The sequence below is a fragment of the Myotis daubentonii genome, chromosome 4, assembly GCF_963259705.1.
Source record: "Myotis daubentonii chromosome 4, mMyoDau2.1, whole genome shotgun sequence".
Lineage (NCBI taxonomy): Eukaryota > Metazoa > Chordata > Mammalia > Chiroptera > Vespertilionidae > Myotis > Myotis daubentonii.
In genome coordinates this window covers 14,704,308-14,727,250 of record NC_081843.1, presented here as the reverse complement: position 1 = coordinate 14,727,250, position 22,943 = coordinate 14,704,308, and the positions used below count along the sequence as shown (strand labels likewise).

The window sequence follows — 22,943 nt, the reverse complement described above, 5'->3', positions numbered from 1 at the left end:
CATTGGCCGTGCTCGCCGTCGTCACGCGGCGCCCTGGAGCCGCATTTCCGGGTTGGCGCGACCCTGTCTTGAGGGATGGAGGCACGAGCCAATGGGAGCCAATCCCGGGGCCGCCGGGCGGGGAAGGGGGCGAGCTGTCATCTCGGGCTCCCAGGCTGGGAAAACGCGGCTCGCAGGGCAGGGCCCGCCAAAGTCACACCCGAGCAAGAGGCGAGGCTGCTCCCACCCGCCGCTCTGCGTAAACGCGGAGAGACGAAACTTGACTAGTGACAAAACTGAGAATTGCTCACGGGGGACATTTGGGCTATAAGTCATGTTTATACCGCAAAGAGCAATCCCATCTCATCTCGGCTAATGGTCCCAGGAACGCTTTCAGAACTTCTTTGCTTATAATTTTCTTTGTAGTTGCTGCTGCTGCTGCTGCTGTTAATTTTTTGGAAGCTGTTGTTGATAATGATGTTATTGTTTGTTTGTTTGTTTTAATATATTTTATTGATTTTTTACAGAGAGGAAGGGAGAGAGATAGTCAGAAACATCCATGAGAGAGAAACATCGACCAGCCGCCTCCTGCACACACCCCACTGGGGATGTGCCCGCAACCCAGGTACATGCCCCTGACCGGAATCGAACCTGGGACCCTTCAGTCCGCAGGCCGACGCTCTATCCACTGAGCCAAACCGGTTTCGGCATGTTATTGTTTTTTAAAATTGTGGTAAAATAGATATAAAATTTACCACATTAGCCATTTTAGTGTACACTCTGTCATAAAGTACATTCACATTGTTGTGTGATGGTGATGTCTTTTTAAATAATAGTTCTTTTTTAATTTATTTTTTTATCGACTTCTGAGAGGAAGGGAGAAGTAGCGAGAAACAGAAACATCCAGGCCAGGAACCATGACCTCCTGGTTCATAGGTCGATGCTCAACCACTGACCAGGGCACGATGATGTTTTAAACAAAACTAGGATCATCTTGATACCTGAAGGTCTGCATGTTTTAAAATAACCTTTCCCCCCCCTATTTCCAAAAGACATAGCCTTTTATATTTTTAAATAACACTTTAGACAATACAGAAGTAACAATAACAGCACCGAACCCTTAATTCACACTGGCCAGACTTAATTGTTGGGTAGCAATAATCGCCCCACTAACACTTATTCTTAGTAAGGAATTTTCATGTCTAATCTCATTTACTCTAAACAAACATCCAGCTATTGTTGCCCAACTTTTCAGGTGAGGGGCTGAAGCGTAGCACACAGCTCTGTACCTTGCCCTAGCCTAGGTCTTGTAGTGCGAGACCAGGGTCTTGATACCCACATGCCAGAGGCTGTCCTTGGACCATGAGGCTATTGAGCCTGTGTTCGACTGCCCAGATTTCCAGTCCTCGGCACATGTACTGACCTTAAAAACAATAAAAAGGCAAGTGGAACCTCTGTCCCCAGAAGGGCTCCTGCTGCTTTGATACTCACCTTTTCCACTAACAATGCACTGCTCAGGAGGACTCTACTGGAGGAGGTGTATGGCTTATAGATCCATGTATTGATAAAGCTCCCTCCGAACTTACACTGAAGTGGATCCCGGGCTCCTCCCCCATGAACAAGGCCCTACACTTAAATCCAGGCACACCCATATGTATTTCCTTAACATGAATTGCTAGCAGATAGAACTGCTGGGTCAAATTGCAGGTGTTCCTCTCAGGACTTGATGCATCATGCTGCCAACTGCCCATTGCCGACCCTCCTTCAGACATTCTCACCCTCAGTGGATGCAAAGACAAGCTCAAGGTAGATGCCAGCTCTTGCCACCGTACCAAGCCACACCCAACATTTGGGAACATCGGGCACATTGACCTACATCAATAACTCCTACTGTGCATTAAGAGTAGGTACTCTGGTCCTCGCCGGTGTCATTCAGTGGTTATTAGAGTGTTGGCTTGTGCACCGAAAGGTCTTGGGTTTGATTCCTGGTCAAGGGGGCACATCCCTGGGTTGCAGGTTTGATACCAGGTCCCCAGTCCCAGCGCTTTCGGGAGGCAACCAATCGATGTGTCTCTCGCTCCCTTCCACTCTCTAAAAATCAATGAAAAAATATCCTCAGGTGAGGATTAACAACAAAACGTAGGTTCTCAGGCCATTTTCATTTTTTACATGAAGAAACTGAGGCTTCAGTGACTTGCCTACTCTATGTTATAGAGTTACTAGATCACAGGGCTCAAAACTTGCCCTGATCAACCATGACACCCTGACCTCAGCCACTGTCTGTACTCAACTGCCTGCCAAAGAAACCTTTTTAAAAAAAAATATATCTTTATTGATTTCAGAGAGGAAGGGAGAGGGACAGAGAGATAGAAACATCAATGATGAGACAGAATCATTTATCGGCTGCCTCCTGCACACCCCTACTAGGGATCTAGGCCACAACCCCAGGCATGTGCCCTTGGCTGGAATCGAACCTGGTACCCTTCAGTTCGCAGGCTGATGCTCTATCCACTGAGCCAAACCAGCTAGGGCCCAACAAACCTTATTTTATATTTATTTTAGTCCTCTACTAATGTTAACCATTAGAGAATGTTAACCATTTTATAATTTACCTTAATTCTCATCACAACCTTATGAGATGCTCAATATTCATTACCATCTTGCATGTGAAGAAATCTACCGGAGTGTACACTAAATGTATGTGAGTGTAAATATATACATAGCTATGGAGTCTTAAATATATATATATAATCTCATAAGCACCTTTTCACAGAAAGTTACTGAGGGATGTGCGCCACTAAACCAAGAAAAAAGGCATGAGATCCAGGAAGTAGGAAGAAAGAGAACACGCAGGGAGGGGATGAAGAGAGTCCCAGGATTCGTCCATTCCACAAATATGTAGTGAGTGTTCCCACCACACCAAGCACAGTGTCAGTTCATTGCTGAGACAACAAGAATCTCTGCCCTTGTGGAACTCTGATACCACTGGCTTGTGGTTGGGGCTGGGGGTGGAGACAGCAAACATAATAAACACGTCTTATGTGGTGTTAGAAGATAATAAATGCTGTGGGAGAGAGAAAATTAGGTATGGAGGACTCAGGAGTGCTCAGAGAGAAGGTGCAATTTTATCTTATTTTTTGTTTTTGATAAGGTGCAATTTTGAATGAATAATGAGAAATCCCACTATAAGAATGGGGAACACACAGACTCAACAGCTCCAGAAAAATACTGAAAATGATAGGTTCTTTAGTGGGGTTCACCACATAAAAAACTGAATTAAGAAGCTGGCAGAGCCCTAACCGGTTTGGCTCAGCGGACCAAAGCGTCGGCTTGCGGACTCAAGAGTCCCAGGTTCGATTCCAGTCAAGGGCATGTATCTTGGTTGCGGGCACATCCCCAGTAGGGGGCGTGCAAGAGGCAGCTGATTGATGTTTCTCATCGATGTTTCTAACTCTCTGTATCCCTCTCTCCTCCTCTCTGTAAAAAAAAAATCAATAAAATACATTTAAAAAAGAAGAAGAAGAAGCTGGCAGAGAGGAGGAAAACTCCAGAAAAAACAGCCAGACCAGAAAAGAAGGGCAAACACAGTTTTCTAGGCATCTCACTCATCTCAGCTGTGGGTGATGTTTACAGTCATAATACAGATACACTGATTCAACTGGTAATTAGCATACTCCACCCTGGGTAGAAACCAGAGTCGGAGACGGTATGAGTGAGCTGACTCCTCGCCCCTTTTAACAGAAAGGCAGTAGATAATGAAGACCAAGTACAGAGATAGTGTTTGGAAAGACGGACATAAATCACAGGAAGAACACCGCAACCAGCAGTAAGTGGAAGACGCGTAGGGAGACATGAGGCAGGGCTACTGTTTCTCCTTACAAGCCGTTTTAGAATTCTTTGGCCTCTTCAACACTGATGCAAATAAACATTAATGAAACGGGTATATCTTCTTGGTGGAAAGTCTAAGACGCTCTCCCGTGGGAATGTAAAGCTGTGCAAGGATCTTTGTGACAGCGCGGCCTGAATGTGACACACACACAAATAAATAAATAAATAAATAAATAAATAAATAAATAAATAAATAAATAAATAAATAAAAAGAACCAAAATATTTGTCAACAAGAGAACGGTAAGTTATTGCCAGAGAATTCTATGCAGCTACTGAAAAGAACCAGGCAACGCTCTGCAGAGAAGGGGAGTGGAGGCAAAGCAGCAAATTGCAGACTCTGAACCGGGGTCTTGAACTTTTTTATAAACGTAGAGCCTCTCACACCAAAACATGGCCATGTAGTCCTTGAGTAACTCAGAGAACAGGGAGGAAGAACAGGTTGAGCCCTAGAGCCCAGTGGAGCAGCAGGTGGAGCCAACCATATTGCAGCCAGCCTCAGGGAAGGGGTGAGGAGAGAGGGGTGGTGGTGGCCCTGAGGAAGGCAGCTGAGCAGGCAGCAGCAGAAGGGCAGGGAGTGGCAGCTGAGAGAGGGTGGTAGGACAGTTCTCAGCTCTTGCGGGGCCTCCGTGGCAGCTAGTGTGTAAAGCCCAGGCCAGGCCAGGCTGCTCCTCAATCCTGGCGAGAGGCAGGGTCCCCCCTCCATGTGTTAGCTCTGGCTGCTCCTCCCAGGACAGTGAGCTTGAGGGGAGGTGCACTCACCTGTCCCAGCAGCATTCAAGGGCATCCTGGCTGAAGGAATGAGGACAGCTCCCAGCTTTTCTGTCCCTTCTGTGCCCAGAGCCTCTGTCCCTGGCAGAAGGGTGACCTTGGGCCAAGAGTGCAGTGGCTTGGCCTGACATTGTGAGGTCAAGTTCCGCCAAGGAAGGGGCAGGAGGATGACCATACCCACCTGGGAGGTGGCTGAAAGGCTGCCGTATGCACATGGACCATTTGTGTGAAGTACTGACTGCAAACCAGGCTTTGTGCTTGCACCTGGCCTGAGCTAGTTCAGGTATTTCTCACTTGGCACAAGGGAGGAAATGGGGTTCCGTGGCAATGGAACTTGCCTAACTTCACACAGCTAGTGCATTAGTTATCTAGCATTGTGTAACCTTTCCCTAAAACTTAAAGGCATAAAACAACAAACATTATTTCACTAGAGGCCCGGTGCACAGATTTGCGTACTGGTGGGGTCCCTCGGCCTGGCCTGCGCCCTCTCGCAATCTGGGACCCTGGGGGATGTGGGATAGCCGGTTTCGACCCGATGCTGACAGGAGGAAGCCCGATTCCTGCAGGCCCAATCCAGACAGGAGGGAGCCTGAGCCTGTGCGTTGGGCGTCAGTGTGCGTCACAGTGACCAGCTGACTGGTCGTTCGGTTGCTTGGGCGTTTATAGAGAGAGAGTTTCTGAGGGGTAGGAATCTGGAGCAGCTGGGGTCAGGGTAAGCAGGGATGAACCTGTGCATAGCAGGATATGTTTATTAAGTTAGGGAATATCCATCTTAGGGGACACTGGACACCTTGTTAAAGTAGTGAAACAGACTCATGTGTCCCCGACAGGGAAGGCCTCTACTTCATGTTCAACTAAAAAGATGGTGAATGGCAGAGCTCTATCAAGAATGCACTGTCAGTTTATAAAACAAACCCAGACACCACCGTGGAAAACAGCGCAGGGCCACACTGGAAGGAGCAGCACCAAGCTGTGAAAGGAAGGGAAGTCCCAAGGCAGGCGGGGGGGGAGGGCTGAGGTACTAGGGGGGTTAGGGGTACAACTGATGTCTACAGAGATGCAGTGGGATGAGGAGGGAAACAGGGAGGGCTGCAGGGGTGGTAAGAGCTGGGGGGGGCACTGTGGGGCAGGGAGATGTGCAGAGGCAGAGCCCCGCAGGTGGCCTGGCCTACAGGTGCCACGAGGGGCATTGGGCCACTCTGCCTTGCTGGCTCCTGGCTTCCGGTCCGCCCGCCCTTTCGCTGGTTCAGAGGACTGCTTTGCCGCTACAGCTTTGCCATGGCGCAGGCCGCCCTTGGGATTCCTGATGGGCTCTACAGAGGCCCACTCCATTTTCACTCTCTAGGACTCACCCTCATGAAGCCCCTCCTACGGCGAGTTCCGATGCGCTGCACCCCATCTTGGGCCTGTGGTCCCTGTAGATACCTGGGAGTATTAAGGTACGCTCAGCCCAGGGTGCAGTGGGGCAGGTTGGGCTGGAGTTTGGTGGGGAAAGGGCACCAGCAATTAGACCTGGTGAGTCAGACGGGACTTGGGTTCAGGAACCTTGAGTTCTGCCTAAGAAAGAATTCAGAGCCAAGACGAAAACCGTAAGACAAAGTTTATTTAGAAAGTCTCAGAGGTAGAAGTGAGCCATAGAAGAAACGGGTTCAGGAAACCAGTTACAAGGGCAAAAGAAAAGCCCTTGGAGCTTAGGAGAAAGAGGCAGCCCTAGCCAATTTGGCTCAGTGGCTAGAGCAGGGGTCCTCAAACTTTTTAAACAGGGGGCCAGTTCACTGTCCCTCAGACCGTTGGAGGGCCGGACTATAGTTTTTTAAAAAAAAACTATGAACAAATTCCTGTGCATACTGCACATATCTTATTTTGAAGTAAAAAAACAAAACAGGAACAAATACAATATTTGTATTTGCATGTGGCCCGCGGGCCGTAGTTTGAGGACCCCTGGGCTAGAGCATCAGCCTGTGGACCAAAAGGTCCCAGGTTCGATTCTGATCAAGGGCACAAACCTCCCTGGCCTGGGCCCTGGCAGGGGCACATGCAGGAGGCAACCAATTCATGTGTTTCTCTCACACTGATATTTTGCTCTGTCTTTCCCTCTCTCTTCCACTAAAAATCAATGGAAAAATATCCTTGGGTGAGGGAGAAAAAAGAGGCAAGGAAAACACGTCTGGGAGAAGGGGGTGAGGAAAAGTTCTGGCAGCTGCTCTGGGGCTTCAGTCCTGAGGGCTTTTATATGGCAGTCTCGGGGAAATCTCAATAGAATATTCACCTGGTTCCCAAGTGTGTCTCCTCAAGATCTCCGCTAATTGGTCAGCACCAGCCCAGAGGGGCATCAGTCATGGCAGCTGGTTCTGATGTCAGCCATGTCATTGCCCTGCCTGGCCTGGCTGCTTCTTAGGAGCTGAAACCCCGCTGAGGCTAGAAGTCATCTACAAGGGTTAATGCTTAAAGCAGTGGTTGTGCAGGGGCTTGTAGCTCTGCCCATGGCTGGGCACCGGGTGCTCTTTGTGGTGGCGACCCTCTGCATGTGGCTTGTCTTCCTATTCCGCTCACACCTAACTGCCCACTACAGATTCACTGTGAAAGCCCTGCTGCTCAGGCTCAGCCCCTATTTGGGGGCACGGCCACCGGCAAACTCTCCCGGTGGTTGATACAGTCCAGCCCCCACTCCCAAACCGCCTTCTCGGACCTGGACCAACTCAAAACCTTCCTGCATATCGGCGTCCAGCCGAGTGCGTCTTCCCCGCAGTGTCCTTGGCATCCTGACGTGAAGCCTGAGGCTTCAGAAGGAGCCGCGCGGCGCTGAGGCCCATGTGCGGTTGGCACAGTCTCCCAGTTGGGAGGCCCTCTTCCCAACTGGGAGTATTCAGATGTGACGGCAGGCCAACCAGAGAAATGGCTGGAACCCACCGCTCCAGCTGCTCTGAAGCTGGCAGTGGAGGAACCCCCGGAGAACTGACCTCTACATTTTGCTGAGTAGGGGTTGGGACACCTATTGATATATAGAATTAGTCCATTCACTTTGGGAAGTCACATACCAGGACTTTTATATGTTGGGACCCCCTGTCTGGGAAAAGGATGCACGGATGTTTCCTCTAAAGATTAGCGTGGTTCCCTCTGGCAATGTCTGTTCTAGTTATTGTCCTTCAGTAGCTAATAACTACAATATGAATGTTCTGATAATTTCACCTTCCTTTATGGCAGTGGCCATACTGAGCTGCTGGCTGGTTGGTTTCTGATATGTGGGGTAACTCCTGCCAACAGCACCGGGGGCCCTGTTCCTTAGGATGACTGACTGTCTTTATGCCTCAGAAACATTACAGGGTCTGAACCAAAAGAGACGACCTCAAGCCCGTGGCCCTGGACCGCAATGACGATCTCCGCCTGTGGAGCCTGCTGCATACATTGCTTTGACCATTTTTGTTAGGCGGCTAATGGCAGGCTCCCTTAATGCAGAAGTGACCTGGCTGGCTTGTAGCAGGGTACAAGCCCTGAACGCCACCTCCAGGGCTATACCTGGGATACAGCAAGAGCTGAGCCAGGTCAGGGAGGCAGTTCTAGAGAATCGGGCAGCAACAGGTTACTTGCTGTGGCAGCATAACCATGGTCGTGAGGAATTTAAAGGAATGTGCTGTTTTAATCTTTCTGACAATTCTCAGTTGATAAAACATATACTCCAGACCCTGCGTGTGGTGTGCTCCATCCCTGGGAGCTGCTTTCAAGGCAGAAGCAGATGCAGTCCAGCAGGATGAGACTTTTCATCTACAACTAACCTCATAGATACGAGAGGATAGAATAGCAGTGGGGAAACGGTAGGGGCAAGAATAGAATACTGGGACTGGCTATGGTTATGGGAAATATTAATCATGCTCTGTTAACCATGATTGCCTTGTGTTGGTTAAAGAAAGGACATTCTGACCTGGCTGGGAGTTCTACGCCCCCGGGACCTGGGAGTCAACCTTGGAACCATTCTCATTCGGGAACTGCCTATTAGCGTGGAAAGATTAACAGCCTTGTTGCCCAAACAGTGGAGTCCCACCCCAGCCTCCTACTTCCTCATGCCTGTAGTCCCTGCTTCCCCCTGTAATCCTTGTCCAATCTTGTACTAGCAGCTGGCTTATGGGAGGCTGCAGAGCAGATTTTTGTGGATGACCTGCTGCTCTCCCATACTGCCAGCAGTATTGGAATAAACACTCATATACGATTTAAAAAAAAAGATGTGGTGCAGCCTGGGCCAAACCAGTCCCTGGGCCAGGCTCTGACCAACACTGGGTCCTCGAGCCTTCCCATTCACACACACTAAACAGGTACACCAGGCCCCTCCCCAGGGATCCTACCTCAGGCTCTGCATCTCAGTGAGTCACCCCCACTCCAGTGAGTCAGGCACACACCTAGCATCGCCTCCCCTGCCTCCCAGTCCACACCCAGAGGAGGGCAAGCCTGCCTCATCTCATCCCACTGCCACCCACAGCCAGCCCCTCAGGGTCTCCGCACCACCCCCGGCACCAAACCCCCCAGCAACTCAAAGGCAAACTTAAATGGCAGCCTCAGACTTAGAAACTAAGTGGACAAGCAGATGCCAGGGCTGGGGGAGGGGGAATTTGGGTTAGTGCTTAATGGGTGCAATTTCCGTTTGGGGTGATGAAAATGTTCTGGAGATGGTGGTGATGATTGCACAACAATGTGAATGTATTTAATGCCAACAACCTGTATACTTAAAAATGGTAAAAAAAAAAAAAAAAAAAAAAAAATGCCCTAGCTGGTTTGTCTCAGTGGATAGAGCGTTGGCCTGCGGACTGAAGGGTCCTGGGTGCGATTCCAGTCAAGGGCACATATCTCGGTTGCAGGCTCAGTCCCCAGTAGGGGGCATGCAGAAGGCAGCCGATCAATGATTCTCTCTCATCATTGATGTTTCTCTCTTTCTCTCTCTCCCCCCACCTCCCTTCCTCTCTGAAATCAATTAAAATATATATATTTTTAAAAATGGTGATTGTTACATGTATTTTACCACAATTAAAAAAAAAAAAAGATACTCCAGCCACTGCCTCTACACTTCAAATAACATCAGAACTCTCCCTGCAGCTGCGGGGCCCAGCTCCAGCCCCAGTGGCCATTAGTTCTGTTCCTCCAACACACTAAGCCAGGGGTGGGCAAACTTTCTGACTCGAGGGCCACAATGGGTTCTTAAACTGGACCGGAGGGGGCCGGAACAAAAGCATGGATGGAGTGTTTGTGTGAACTAATATAAATTCAAAGTAAACATCATTACATAAAAGGGTACGGTCTCTTTTTTTTTTTTTTTTTTAGTTTTATTCATTTCAAACGGGCGGATCTGGCCCGCGGGCCGTAGTTTGCCCACGGCTGCACTAAGCCTGGGCATTGTGGGGCAGTTCCCTTTGCCTGAGTGCTCTTTCTTCTCAGCCGTGCTGGCTCCTGTCATCTCTGGTGTCACCTGGCTGACCACCATCTCAACCAGTCCCTCCACGGTTCTTCACCCAGAGAGCGGACAGGTCTAAGGAAGGCTCCCATGGTTGGCTAGGCCAGGCCAAGTGCTGACCCAATGCCCACCAGCTCTGGGACTCAGTGCCCCAGATGACCAACAGGACGGCCCTTTGGGTTTTTGGCAGGCGAACGGAGCAAGTGAATACCCACAATCATGAATGAGGCCCAGGCCTGACCGGTTTGGCTCAGTGGATAGAGCGTCGGCCTGCGGACTGAAGGGTCCCAGGTTCGATTCTGGTCAAGAGCATGTACCTTGGTTGCGGGCACATCCCCGGTGGGGAGTGTGCAGGAGGCAGCTGATCGATGTTTCTCTCTCATCGATGTTTCTGGCTCTCTATCCTTCTCCCTTCCTCTCTGTAAAAAATCAATAAAAATATATTTAAAAAATGAATGAGGCCCAGTACCAGGAAAGTGCCGACAACCGCTGCTCAGCTGCTAACCTATTAGCCGAGCTCATCTGCCCTCTCCCAAGGACCTTTGCCAGGGCGAGGAGACTCGGAAGGTGGGGTCCAGCTGGACCCTGTGTCCTGCAGGGCACAGGACATTGGTGACCACAAACTGCCCACCAACACCAGACAGGGTTACCTACAGCTGTACAAACACGAGGACAGGATGGCTCCTGGAGCCCTCTTGGGAGTTGGGTTGTTCAGAAAAGATCCCAAAAGATTCAGAGCCTGGATGATCTTGCGGGGCTGGTCCAGTCAGGCAGGCCAGGGAGCAGTAGCCACGGTCAGCTCAGGGGTCTCCAACCACTGCCTCCTGAAATCAGAGCTCGGCAACCTGGGGTCCGGAGGCCAGTGTGGATCCCTCTGAAGGTCAGAGAGGAGTGCTGGGTGATGTGCAGAGAGCGAGACCACAGGACACCCACACACCTACCTCCCAAACCTCTGTAGTGCCCCCTTGAGAGCACAAACTAAGACATTCCTTGCCCATATTCTTAATGTCTCTAAGACCAATGCTCTCCTGTTTAAAATTCCAAGATGTACCCTTCCCCTCAGCCCCACAACAGGCAAACTTCTGAAGTTGTCCCCATTCACTGTCCCCCAGCCTCTTCCTGCCAGTTTTCAGCTTCTCAACCTGTCGCCTGTGGCTTCCCCCTCCCGCCCCTCCATTCATTTCCAAATGACACACCTGCCTGCAAGTCTGCAGGCCTCACACACACCCTTCTAACAGACCCGTGACGCCTCCTTGCAAGGCTGGACTGAGCTGGAGTCCATCCACTCCCAATCCTAAGCCACAACCCCAACCCCAGCCTCAGGAAGGCCACCAGGGTGACAGTGGAAACAGCAAGAAGCCTGCTTTGAAGCAAAACTCAGAGACCAGGCAAGTCCCTTTGGGGTATATGGTTTATCCAAGCCAGTCGCCTCCAGGGCTGTCATTCACCGGGGGCAGGGTTCCCATTCTCTCCTCGGAGACCAGCTCCTCAGCAGCCCAGTATTGTCCGTGTCCGGGTGAGGCTGGGTGTCCTTTCCAGCTGTGGGCCCAGGTCACTGCCTGGCCTCCTCCGCCTGCCACACCAACTCGCCTGAGATGTAGGTGGCCTGAACGTGGAGGGAGTCGTCGAGCATCACGAAGTCTGGGCCAAAGGTGGGCTGTGAGCAGGAGGCAGGGGTGGGGCTGCCCCTCCTACCCCAGCCCAAGGCGGTGGGAAAGCCAAAGCCTGGGGCACACTGTGCAGGAGAGGATGCCCTGACCCAGCACAGACTGACGGAGGCCCTGGAACCGAGACTCTGGCAGTGGGAGGCAGGAATAAGGGACCAGGAGGCCCTGCCCCATCTAGTCTCAGACGTCAGAAGCCTGGCCTGCTGGGGGAGTGGGGCCAGCCCGAGGCTGGTTGCCGGGTGAGGCTGCCTGGACGTTGGGGAGGTTCCACCCTTCTGCCCACCCTGTCCCTGACCCAGGCCTCCCAAGAACTCCTGAATCTTCAGGCTGCCCAGGCCACCCCACCTTGGACCCTGACCTGCATCAGCTCCAAAGTCCAGGGTTCCCTTGAGCTTCTCCAGTCCCAGTAGCTGGGCGGGGTGCAGTGACGCAGCCTCCAGGGCCGACTCCACACTGCAGCCTGCTCAGGAGACACAGCTGGGTGACCACCCTCACCCCGCCCCCACAGCCCTGGAGCTCCAAGTCCTAGGGATGGGAGGACATATCCCAGGACTCTGCAGCGGGTCGACAAGACCCCCCCGTCTCCTCCCCCGCAGCCACTCACCCATCCCAACCCTGTGGGGACCCTCCTTCTGGGTCCCAGGGAGAGCACCCCCACAAGAAAGGAGTACCCTGGGCATCCATGAGGCCACCTAGGGCTTGGTGCTCTGCCCCTACCAAGAAGTCAAATAACCAAACCCAATTTCCTCCACCTCCTGCATCACTCCCAGGCCAGGCCACAGCTGTCTCCTGCCTCCCAGCCTGTCTCCTTGCTGCTCTAAACAGCATCTTGGACCCTGGTGACCCTCAGCTCCCAGATGACACCCTACCGGGTGCTGCGAAGAGCCCCATGAGGCCTGGCCAACTACAACCTCTGCCAGATAACCCCGACCCACCTCCCCCAGAACACACAGCCCGACCCTGGAGCCTGGATTGCTGCCTTGGCCCCCTCCACCTCATCACAGCTCTGTACCTGCTAAGTCCTGCAATCCCATAGGCCCCGAACCAATGCCCTGCTCTCATGTGGGGCAAAGTCTTGGGTGCCCTGGTTTGGGTGCCTGTCACCCTGGGTTCCAGCTCTTTGCTTGCTTGTCCTCCTCTCCCCCTCCCTATGGGTGGGACCTTACCAACTTACGAATGCCCATCCCTGAGGAACCCCACTAGACATGACAGACAAGGGATGTCCAGCTTCTCTCAGATGCAACCTCCGCCCCCAACATACACACACACACCAGCCTCGCTGACCTGTGGCCTGCAGGAAATGCCGAATGCAGACGTCCATCGGAGCTATGCTGCCGCTCAGTGTCTTGGTGCCTTGAGAGCAGAGAGGGCAGGCTCTGGGGGGTGGAGGGCAGGGGCCACCAGGCACACTGGATGGGGTGTGGGTCGGCTGGGGACACCTAGGTTCCTGCATCCCACCAGAGGGGCTGAGGGGCTCTTCTAATGTGGGCAGCCAGTGGGGACCGTGGTCACTCACCTGCCACATAGGCCGTCAGCCCATCCACTTCCACCTCCTGCTGCCCTAGCGTGTGTCGGCCATTGCCCAAGCCCAGGGCAGGGACAGCGTCGGTGACTAACACCAGCCCTGGGGATGAAGAGGCCTCAAGACCTGCCCCACATGGTCCTCCCACCTGCCCCGACCCTGCCCAGCCGCTCACCCTGGGGATGGGCCCGGTGGGCAATGCGCAGGGCTGCGGGGTTGGTGTGTATGCCATCGGAGATCATTCCGTAGAAGATGTGGCGGCCGGGGGGCAGCCGGTCACTCGTCAGGAGCCCCACGATGCCAGGGTCCCGGTGGTGGAACTGGCAGGGCCAGGATGGAGAAGCTGAGCGACAGCAGGAGCCCCCAGCCCGCCCACGGGAGCCGGGGCAGCACTCACAGGCAGCATGGCGTTGAAGAGGTGGGTGATGAAGGTAGCCCCGCTCTGCACGGCTTCCTCTGCAACCTGCAGGTCAGCCACAGAGTGCCCTGCACAGGCACCTGCACTCAGATCCTGCCACCGGCCCAGGAGCCCCAGGCTGCCTTCCCCCGCGGGTGGGGACGTACCCCCTCACCTAGGGACACACAGATGCCCCGAGCCGTCAGCGCCCGGATCACCTCATGGCTACGGCCCAACTCAGGAGCCAGCGTCACAATGCGAACGTTGTCCAGGGACCCGTAGGTGGCGAGAACATCGTGGAAGGCATTGGCCTCAAAAGAGCGCAGGCAGGCCTCGGGGTGTGCACCCCGCTTCTCCCGGCTGATAAACGGGCCCTCCAGGTGCACACCTGGTAGGAGGGAGTGGATGGCTCCAGCAGGCCTCTCACCCTGCAGCCACTGCCCCTCTCACCTGCCCACCCTCCCACCCCATTTGGGCATCTGGAAGAGTAGGGGCTGCCAACAGGTCCCATAGGAACCTCCCAGGGTGGGGGCGAGGAGAGGGGTCAGCCACTCACCGAGGACCCCTGCCCCATGGGGGCCACCACTCTTCACAGGGATCTGAGGAAGGACCTGGGGGGAACCAGCTGTTAAAGCCCTGCCCCCAATGGCCCAGCACCAACGTTACAGCCCAGCCAAGGTCACAGTTCGGAGCCTAGTCTAGTGCTCACTGGCCTTCCATCAGGTATTAGAAGATGGTCAAAGGCCCCCAACCACGGTCAGGGAAAGCATGGCGCTCAGAACCAGCAGGGCGGTCAGCGGCACCAAGAACGACAGGCCTGGGATGTGAGACTGGCCTGCCTGTGAGGACCAGGAGGCGAGGAGACCCCCAGGCAAGGGTCAGGTGCATGGTCCTCAAGATGGTCCAAGTCCAGGCAGCATGCCCCAAGGGTTTGGACCCAGACAGGGTGATGGGCCTGGCTTCCCTGAAGGCCAGAGGCAGAAGGAGTATGAGCAATCCAGGCAGAGCAAGGGGCAAAAGCAGGGTTTCAGGCACTGACAGGATGGCCATACTGTGCCTCGAGCTGGACACAGTCTTGAGGGTCACTTGTGTGTGACAGGTGCTCACACAATGTAGTGATCCTGGAGGTGGGTGGACAGGCAGGCGTCCCAGCCCACATCTCCCTCCTTCAAGGTGGGGAAGGAGCCCACAGAATACTGTCAAGTCCCTGGGTGAGCCTGGGACAGAGCACAGAGATATTTAAGAGCCTTAAACCTGGTGTGACAGAGAGGACAGGAGAAGGGTAGGCTGACCCTGCTTGGAGCCCAACGAGTGGACGCTGGGCAGATGTGGGCAGCCATGCACTGTGGGGAAAGGAAGGAAACAAGGTCCCAAAGCCCCAACGGGCTCAGGCCGGCAACACCTGGTGCCTTGAGAAGTGGGGGGACAAACAGCAGGAGCCTCGTTCAAGACCAGCTGGACCCCCGAGTATGCCCTGCCAAGAGCCTAGAGAAGTAAACCGCACAAGTGGGTAGAAGCAGAAAATGGGGCAATTAAAATGAAATGTATATGACTTTGGAGAGAGGGAGGGAGGGAGGGAGAGGGAATGAGAAAAACATTGATTTGTTGTTCCACTGATTTAGACACTCATTGATTGATTCTTGTATGTGCCCTGACCAGGGATTGAACCTGCAACCTTGACACATTGGGACAATGCTCTAACCAACTGAGCTACCTGGCCAGGGCCTGAAGTTTATATATATATATATATATCCCCAAGAATATTTTTCCATTGGTTTTTAGAGAGTGGAAGGGAGGGGGAGAGACAGAGAGAAACATCAATGTGAGAGAGACACATTGATTGGTTGCCTCCCGAATGCACCCCAACCAGGGCCAGGGATCAAGTCTGCAACCAAAGTACGCGTGCCTTGCCCAGAATCGAATTTGGGACCCTTTGGTCTGCGGGCCAATGCTTTATCCACAGAACCAAACCGGCTAGGGCTGAAGTGTATATTTTATTGATTTCAGAGAGGAAGGGAAAGGGAGAGATAGAAACATCAGTGATGCGAGAAACACATTGATCAGCTGCCTCCTGCATGCCCCACACCAGGGATCAAGCCTGCGACCCAGGCATGTGCCCCTGACCGGAATCAAACCCGGGACCCTTCAGTCCATGGGCCGACGCTCTATCCAGTGAGCTAACCAGCTAGGACTGAAGTTTATATATATATATATTTTTTAATATATTTTATTGATTTTTTAGAGAGGAAGGGAGTGGGATAGAGAGTTAGAAACATCGATGAGAGAGAAACATTGATCAGCTGCCTCCTGCACACCTCCTACTGGGGATGTGCCGGCAACCAAGGTACATGCCCTTGACCGGGATCGAACCTGGGACCCTTCAGTCCATAGGCCGACGCTCTATCCACTGAGCCATACCAGTCAGGGCTGAAGTTTATATTTTTAATGCTCCCTGAATGTCACCAGTCAGGATTGTTCCCTCTGAACAGAACAAGACTCTTCTCTGGGGATTTGACCAGCTCAGGAGGAAGGACTCAGGGATCTCAACCTAAGGGTGCTCTCAGGAACACCCGCTGGTGCTCCTGGTGGCTAGCTGAGAACTGCTCTCAATCAGAATAGATGACCAAGGCCTACCAGCTTGAGAAAGCCTCTGAAAGGACACACCTGGTCGGGAGCAAACACCCAAGGAAAGGAGAACAAGTAAGAGGGGTCTCATACCCATGAAATAAGAATGGGGTGTGAGCTCTGGCCGGCGTCTCAGTTTGTTGGAGCGTCCTGCAATGCACCAGGCGGTTGCTGGTTCAATTCCCGGTCAGGGCACATGCCTGGGTTGTGGGCTCAATCCCCAGTAGAGAGTGTGCAAGAGGCAGGCAATCAATGTTATGCTCTCACACTGATGTTTCTCTCTTCTCCCTTCCTCTCTCTAAAAATCAATAAACTGCCCTAGCCAGCTTGGCTCAGTGGATAAAGCATCAGCCTGTGGACTGAAGGGTCCCAGGTTCGATTCCAGCCAAAGGCACATGCCTGGGTTGCGGGCTCGATTTCCAGTAGGGGGCGTGCAGGAGGCAGCTCATCAATGATCCTCATCATTGATGTTTCTATCTCTCTCTCCTTTTCCCTTCCTCTCTGAAATCAATAAAGGTTTTTTAAAAAGCCTTTATATTAATAAATAAATAAATAAAAATCAATAAACTATTCTTAAAACAAACCAATAACAACAATAACAAAAAGAATGGGATGTTAGAAAAAAAAGAACATTACGGGGGGAAAGCAAGCACTTGCACATTAAAGTGCCGAAAATATATAATAAATGTCACTATATAATGGAACCAGAGCTACCATGCCAGAGGAACTCCCTTGCACATCTTATACCTTACATTTTTGAAATGTTAAAACAGGGCAAAATAAACCATCTGGCCTGGGCTTAAGTAACATTGTATCCCAAAGAACTGTTTGCAAAGATAACAAGAAAGCAGTTATTATGACTACTGCACTGAAAATTAAAAAGATTGTTTAGAATTAACATCACTATTTCCCTGGCCGGTGTGACTCAATGGTTGGAGCGTTTTCCCATACACTAAAAGGTGACAAGTTCGATTCCCGATCAAGGCACATACCCAGGTTGTGGGGTCAATCCCATCAGGAGGCAACCAATGGATGTTTCTCTCTCACATCAATGTCTCTCTCCTCTCTCACTCTCTCTAAAAATAATAACATATTATTTAATATTATTATTTAATTATAAAAGCATTAACATCAACTGTTATATTATCCACACCAATAAAAATGCCTTCCTTCAACTGATGTAACTGTTCCCCTTCCCCTTCTCATTCATATAAATACCCATTGCTTTTGTCTCCAAATCAGAACATTACTTGGACTGCTGCCTAAATCAGTGCTTCCCAAATAGCTATTCCTTGATCTCAAATAAATCCTTTGCCTCTCACTTTATTTTTAAATTTTTTATTTATTGATTTTTAGAGAGAGGAAGGGAGAAACATTGATTTGCTGCTCCACTTATTTATGCATTCATTGATTGATTCTTTAAAAAAAATATATATATATATATTTTTATTTCAGATAGGAAGGTAAAGGGAGAGATAGAAACATCAATGATGAGAGAGAATCATTGATTGGCTGCCTCCTACACACCCCTTACTGGGGATTGAGCCTGGACACGTGCCCTGACCAGGGAACAAACCCGCAACCCTTAGGTGCACAGGACAATGCCCAAAACACTGAGCTACACTGGCCAGGGCCTTGGTTGATTCTTGTCCATGCCCTGAACTGAACCCACCACAACCTTGGTGTATCGGGATGGCGCTCTAACCAACTGAGCTGTATTGGCCAGGGCTGCCCCTCACTTTAAAAGGCCTTTTTATTTTTAGGTTAACAAAAATATGCACTAAAGCAAAAAAAAAGAAAAATAAGAGAAGAACTGGAAGATAAAAAAAAGCTAAGAGAATGTTCAGAAAACAGTCAACAAGGAAGAAAGGAGAGAATAAAAGGAGAGTTGCCATCCAGGAAAAAAACCCCAAAAAACAAAAAACCCCCCACACAACAAAACCACAACAAACAAACAAAAACCCCAAAACAGGACTTCCAGACTGACAGGGCCCAACAAAGGCCAGCAAAGTAGAAGAGCTCCCCCAGGCCCCGAAATGTCACCCTGAGACTTTATTTTTTATTTTTATTTATTTATTTTTAAAAATATATTTTTATTGATTTTAGAGAGGAAGAGGGATAGAGAGATAGAAACATCAATGATGAGAGAGAATCATTGATCGGCTGCCTCCTGCATGTCCCCTTATGGGGGATCCAGCCTGCAACCCAGGCATGTGCCCTTGCCCAGAATCAAACCTGGGACCCTTCAGTCCGCAGGCCGACGCTCTATCCACTGAGCCAAAGTGGCTCGGGCATCACCCTGAGACTTTAGAACCCAGGGACAAAGGGAAGATCCCACAAGTTTCCAGAGGGAAGAAACAGGTCACACACAAAGGATCAGGGGTCAGATGGTTTCCAAGTTTTCATTAGCTACTCTGGAAGTTAAATGCCTTTAAAATTCTAGAGAAAAATGACTCCTCAATTAGAATTCTAACCTAGCCAAACCATCAATCCAGAGACAACGTTTTTGGACTATCGAGATCTCAAAACCTTTACATCTTACGACCCCTCTCTCCGAAAGTCACTGGAGGATGTGCTCCACCAAACAAAGGTGTAAACCAGCAGAGAGGAAGACACAGGATACAGAAAGATCCAGCAGAAAGAGGCCAGAGGACCCCCTCCAAGTGAGGGTAAGGGGACTCCCAGGACAGCTTGGCCAGGTAAGGCCAGCAGCCAGTGCTGGAAAAGTAGGTCCCAAGGCTTCCACAAGACAACAAAACAGATGGAATCCTTGGTCTGTCTAAATATCCCAAAAGAGGAACAAGACAACTGGCAGAAAGCCTGGAATTAAGTCAGCAGATAAAAAACTATGCAGCCCTGGCCAGTGTGGCTCAGTTGATTGGAACATCATCCCCTACACCAAAAGGTTGCTGGTTTGATCCCCGTCAGGGAACAGGCCTGGGGTTCGGCCGTGCAGGAGGTAGTTGATTGATGCTCCGTTGTCACAATGATGTTTCTCTTTCTCCCTTTCCTTTCCTCTCTCTCTAAAAATCAATTTAAAAAATCTTTTTAAAAAATGTAGCCCTGGCTGGTGTTTCTCAGTGGTTAGTGTCAGCTGCGAGCACCAAAGGGTCTCGGGTTGGATTCCCAGTCAAGGGCACATACCTGGAGTGCAGGCCATTCCCAGCCCTGGTCAGCATGCAGGAGGCACCCAATCAATACGTCTCTCACACTGATGTTTCTCTTTCTCTTTCTTTCTCTCTGCCCCGCCCCCCCCTTCCCTTGCTCTCTCCCTTCCACTCTATCTAAAAGCAATGGAAAACCTCAGGTGAGGATTTTTTTTTTTTTAAATGTAAATGAGCTACAAGTCCTCTTTACACAGTCCCAGTGACTAATCTAACAAAAATTGCAAGAAACTATTTGGGGAAGATAAGAAGCGAAAGAGCTAAAAGAGGCCAAAGAGAGCCAATCATCTTTCCTGATGGGAAGCCAATAATACTGCTCTAAACTGAAAAGTCAAGCAGGAGTACCAGCATAGCTTTTAGAGATATAAGGGTAAATTCCAAAGGGTCAACTGAGTTAAAAGGGACTGTCCCATTAAAAAATATATAAAAAATAAAGAAAGTGACTGTCCCTCAGTGAGAAGTGTGGGGGCAAAGGGCTACTATTTTTCCTAATAAGCCATGAAAGTTATAACATATACAAGTTCACTAAAGATGAAAGAAAAGACAATGGATGAGCTTTTCCAGAACAGACTTTTAAGAGGGAAAGCAAGGGAGCATTAAGTAGAGAGAACAGAATAAAAAACAGTCTAGAGGTGAAGGGAATGAGGCACCTACAGGGAGGAAAAAGTGGGAGAGGCCAGTGTAGAAGATGCGGGGGCCAGCAGCCATGGCCTGGCCGCACCCTGAGGCGGTACCTGATCGTGCCTCAGAGAAGCAGAGAGCAGCGCAAGCCAACCTTCCTCCTGGACGGACAGAAAAGGGCAAGACTGGAGGACACCCCCAGAAAAAGAGCAGGAGGTCTCAATGGACCAGAGCATGATGACCAAACCTGGGCAACTCTGACAGAGAGGCAATCTAGTTCTGCTCAGTATGAATGGGCCATGGAAGAAGGGGGGTGGATGGGAGTGGGAGTAGGGGAGACAGCCAAATGAGCAGTCCTGTAGTTTCTAAGATGATACCTGTGTTAAAATTTTTATGTTCAGAGCCCTCAACAATTTCCACTATAAATCAGTTTATTCTCTGCTTCCCAAGGTCTTTATCCTGTAAGGGTTTAAGGGGGTTGGTGAGTGCTGGGAAGAAAATAGGAGTCCTCTGGCCAGAAGCTCCTTCTCCTAAGGAAAAAGATCTCACAGTTTGTATCACGATGGGCCAATGTACTGCACAGGTAGATGGGGAAGGATGTGAACCAGCTGGTGCGGCAGACATAGAAAGGCAGGGGGCTGGGGGTGAGGGGTGGGGTGGGCAGGAGAGCAACGGCCTGGATGGCTGGAATGTACCTGGGCAGAGCCAATGCTTGGCAGGTAGGGAGAGAAGGTTTGGGAAGGTGGTGTTTATCCTGCAGATAAGAGCGGAGGAGGAGTGTGAGTGCTGTGCTGAGCGCTGTACACTCTTCAGGAGACTAGGATAACAGTCACTAAGCCTCACTGGTGGGGACTGGGAAGGGGGAAGACAAAGAACAAAGAAGTAGGAGGGAGAGCATGTTCCAGGATTCCAGGTTCCGTAAATTATAGGATGTGACCAGGAGAGAAAGCACGGAATCAGGTGCGAGCCTGTGGCAGGAAGATGAGTTTGGTTTTTAACATCTGACTCTGTGATGGGAGAGCTGTGATAAATTTCCAGAACGATGTCCATAGCTGACATTTAGCTAGTGCTTAATATGTACCAAGCACAGTGCTGAGCACCCAACAACTCTAAAGGATGAATGTCATTATTATTCTCACTTTAGGTTTGAGGAAACAGAGGCTCAGAAGGAGTAAGGAGTCTCCCAAGTCTCCCAGCTGACAGGTGATAGAAGTCAGGAGCCCACATCCACCTCGCACAGCTCCTGGCTCTGGTGCTATCTCCACACTCCCAGGAGGGAACCCCACAGAGGGCAACCCAATCAGTGATTCTGAAATGGATCCTGTACTGGAAGAAAAAAATACTACAAAATTGGAACAAAGATGGTAGTTTAAAAGATAACAATTTCCTAAACTCAGTAACTCTATTATGCCTACACAACAGAATACCCATGCTTTTAAGAAATAGTTAAGAAGTAAAGAGGCACAACCTATACAACCTACTCTCAAACACCTCAGGAAAAAAAGAACATACACACAGAGAATGAGACCAAATAATTAAATGTGGCAAAGAGTAAAGTGAAGAACCTGCATGAAAAGTAAAATTTCTTAAAGGAAAAAGGACACCTGACACCTGAACAGCAGGACTTGCAGGTCAGAAGTAAAGTGGGAGGGTGTGGGTGCAGGCCATTGCAGCAGAGAAAGGCTGGAGTACAATGGAGCTTCTCTCTGGAAGGTTACCACACACCATACCACAGGCAGGTTAGCCAGGGAAAAGCCTGAGAAGGCGCCAAGGATGTGGCAATGGGAAAGTCCCCATGGCCTTGATCCAGGAGGCAGATTCTGGAACCTGGAAGTAGCCAGAGTACAGAGTGGGAAAGGCATGTGGCAGGTGAAGGTGCTGAGGCAGCAAATGTGGAGGCCTGTGGGGACAGCTGCAGCAGACAGACCGGAAATGACAGCGGGCCCAGGGGAGCAGGCAGAGGGACACCTGAATTTGAGAACGACCAAGGGACAGGACCCGGAAGGACCAGATGGAGGAAGGTCAGCAGGTGAGGTCAGACCCAAGTGCATTGTGGGGAGAGGAAATGGTATCTGAAAATTAAGGAGCTGGCTACTTCTCGGGCCCCCTTGGCTTGAGGCCGGGCGCCTGACCTCACCTTGTGATAAACCTCTGGTGGCGAGGTGACTAAGGTGGGACAGAAAGAGGTGACTCCGTGCGACAGGATCCTCTGGGCTACAAGGGCTACTCCCGAACCCACATCCTCTGTGGCCTTCGAGAAGTCAACGCCAAATCCACCTGTGGTCGCAGAAGAGAGGAGGTCGCACGGCGCTCCGAGCTCCGCCCCTGGGTCTCCACCCCCAGGCCCCGACCGCACCGTTGATCTGCACGTCAATGAAGCCGGGCGCCAGGAGGCAGCCCCCGCAGTCCCGCTGCTGGTCGGCTACGAGCCGCTCCTCAAAGAAGAGCTTCTCTGGGTCCAGAATGCGGCCCTCGCGCACCCACAGATCCTCCCTGCGGACAGAGAGGGGTGGGGCTCGTGTCGCCGACCCAGCACCCTGCACCCAACCCGCGTCCACCATGGCCAGGCCCTGCGCCCGCCGGCTCCACTCCCGCAGCGCCAGGCGCCGCCCCCACGCCCCACCTGAGCAGCCTTCGGCCCCGCAGGATGCGGCAGTTGGTGAACCGGAGCACCGGGGCCCGCGAAGCGCCCTTTCCGTCGCGCATCTTGAGCCGAATGAGCCGAGCTCAGCTGGGGGCGCCGGAGCGGGGCCCCACCCACATGACCCTCAGCTGACTACAGCGCGCGCCACGTGACCAGCGTGCCCACGTGACCGCGCACACTGCGGCGCTCTGACGCCGCGGCTCAGCAGCCCGCCCCTCCCCCCGGGCCCA

At 51.4% G+C, this 22,943-nt stretch overlaps 1 protein-coding gene and 1 long non-coding RNA gene across 7 annotated transcripts; both read right to left on the bottom strand.

Annotated features, from left to right (window-relative positions):
• Positions 1-9,604: 9,604 nt before the first annotated feature.
• On the bottom strand, positions 9,605-10,306 carry LOC132232955 (uncharacterized). Its single transcript, XR_009452520.1, has 2 exons — positions 10,004-10,306; positions 9,605-9,771 (listed from the first exon to the last, which is right to left on the bottom strand). It is a non-coding gene; the product is annotated as an uncharacterized LOC132232955 (long non-coding RNA).
• A 1,164-nt stretch (positions 10,307-11,470) lies between these two features.
• Positions 11,471-22,913, bottom strand: AMDHD2 (amidohydrolase domain containing 2). 6 transcript variants are annotated; one of them, XM_059692798.1, is made up of 11 exons: positions 22,693-22,913; positions 22,426-22,562; positions 22,207-22,346; positions 14,216-14,270; positions 13,835-14,047; positions 13,660-13,748; positions 13,438-13,582; positions 13,257-13,364; positions 13,025-13,093; positions 12,099-12,265; positions 11,471-11,714 (listed from the first exon to the last, which is right to left on the bottom strand). In XM_059692798.1, exons 1-11 carry the CDS (start codon positions 22,773-22,775, stop codon positions 11,706-11,708), a joined length of 1,215 nt encoding a protein of 404 aa, XP_059548781.1. In that variant the 5' UTR covers positions 22,776-22,913; the 3' UTR covers positions 11,471-11,705. The 6 variants fall into 6 exon arrangements, 4 of the variants coding, with proteins under 4 accessions (XP_059548781.1, XP_059548780.1, XP_059548779.1 ...); XM_059692797.1 differs by having other exon boundaries at positions 12,099-12,200; XM_059692796.1 differs by lacking the exon at positions 13,257-13,364 and having other exon boundaries at positions 13,025-13,219.
• Between the last annotated feature and the right edge of the window lie 30 nt (positions 22,914-22,943).

Coding starts and splice junctions, on each gene's coding strand:
- AMDHD2 (XM_059692795.1), bottom strand. CDS start 22,775: ATGCGCGACGGAAAGGGCGCTTCGCGGGCCCCGGTGCTCCGGTTCACC. Junction 22,347..22,425: donor CATTGACGTGCAGATCAACG/GTGCGGTCGGGG, acceptor CTGCGACCACAG/GTGGATTTGGCGTTGACTTC. Junction 13,749..13,834: donor GGGCATCTGTGTGTCCCTAG/GTGAGGGGGTAC, acceptor GTGCCTGTGCAG/GGCACTCTGTGGCTGACCTG.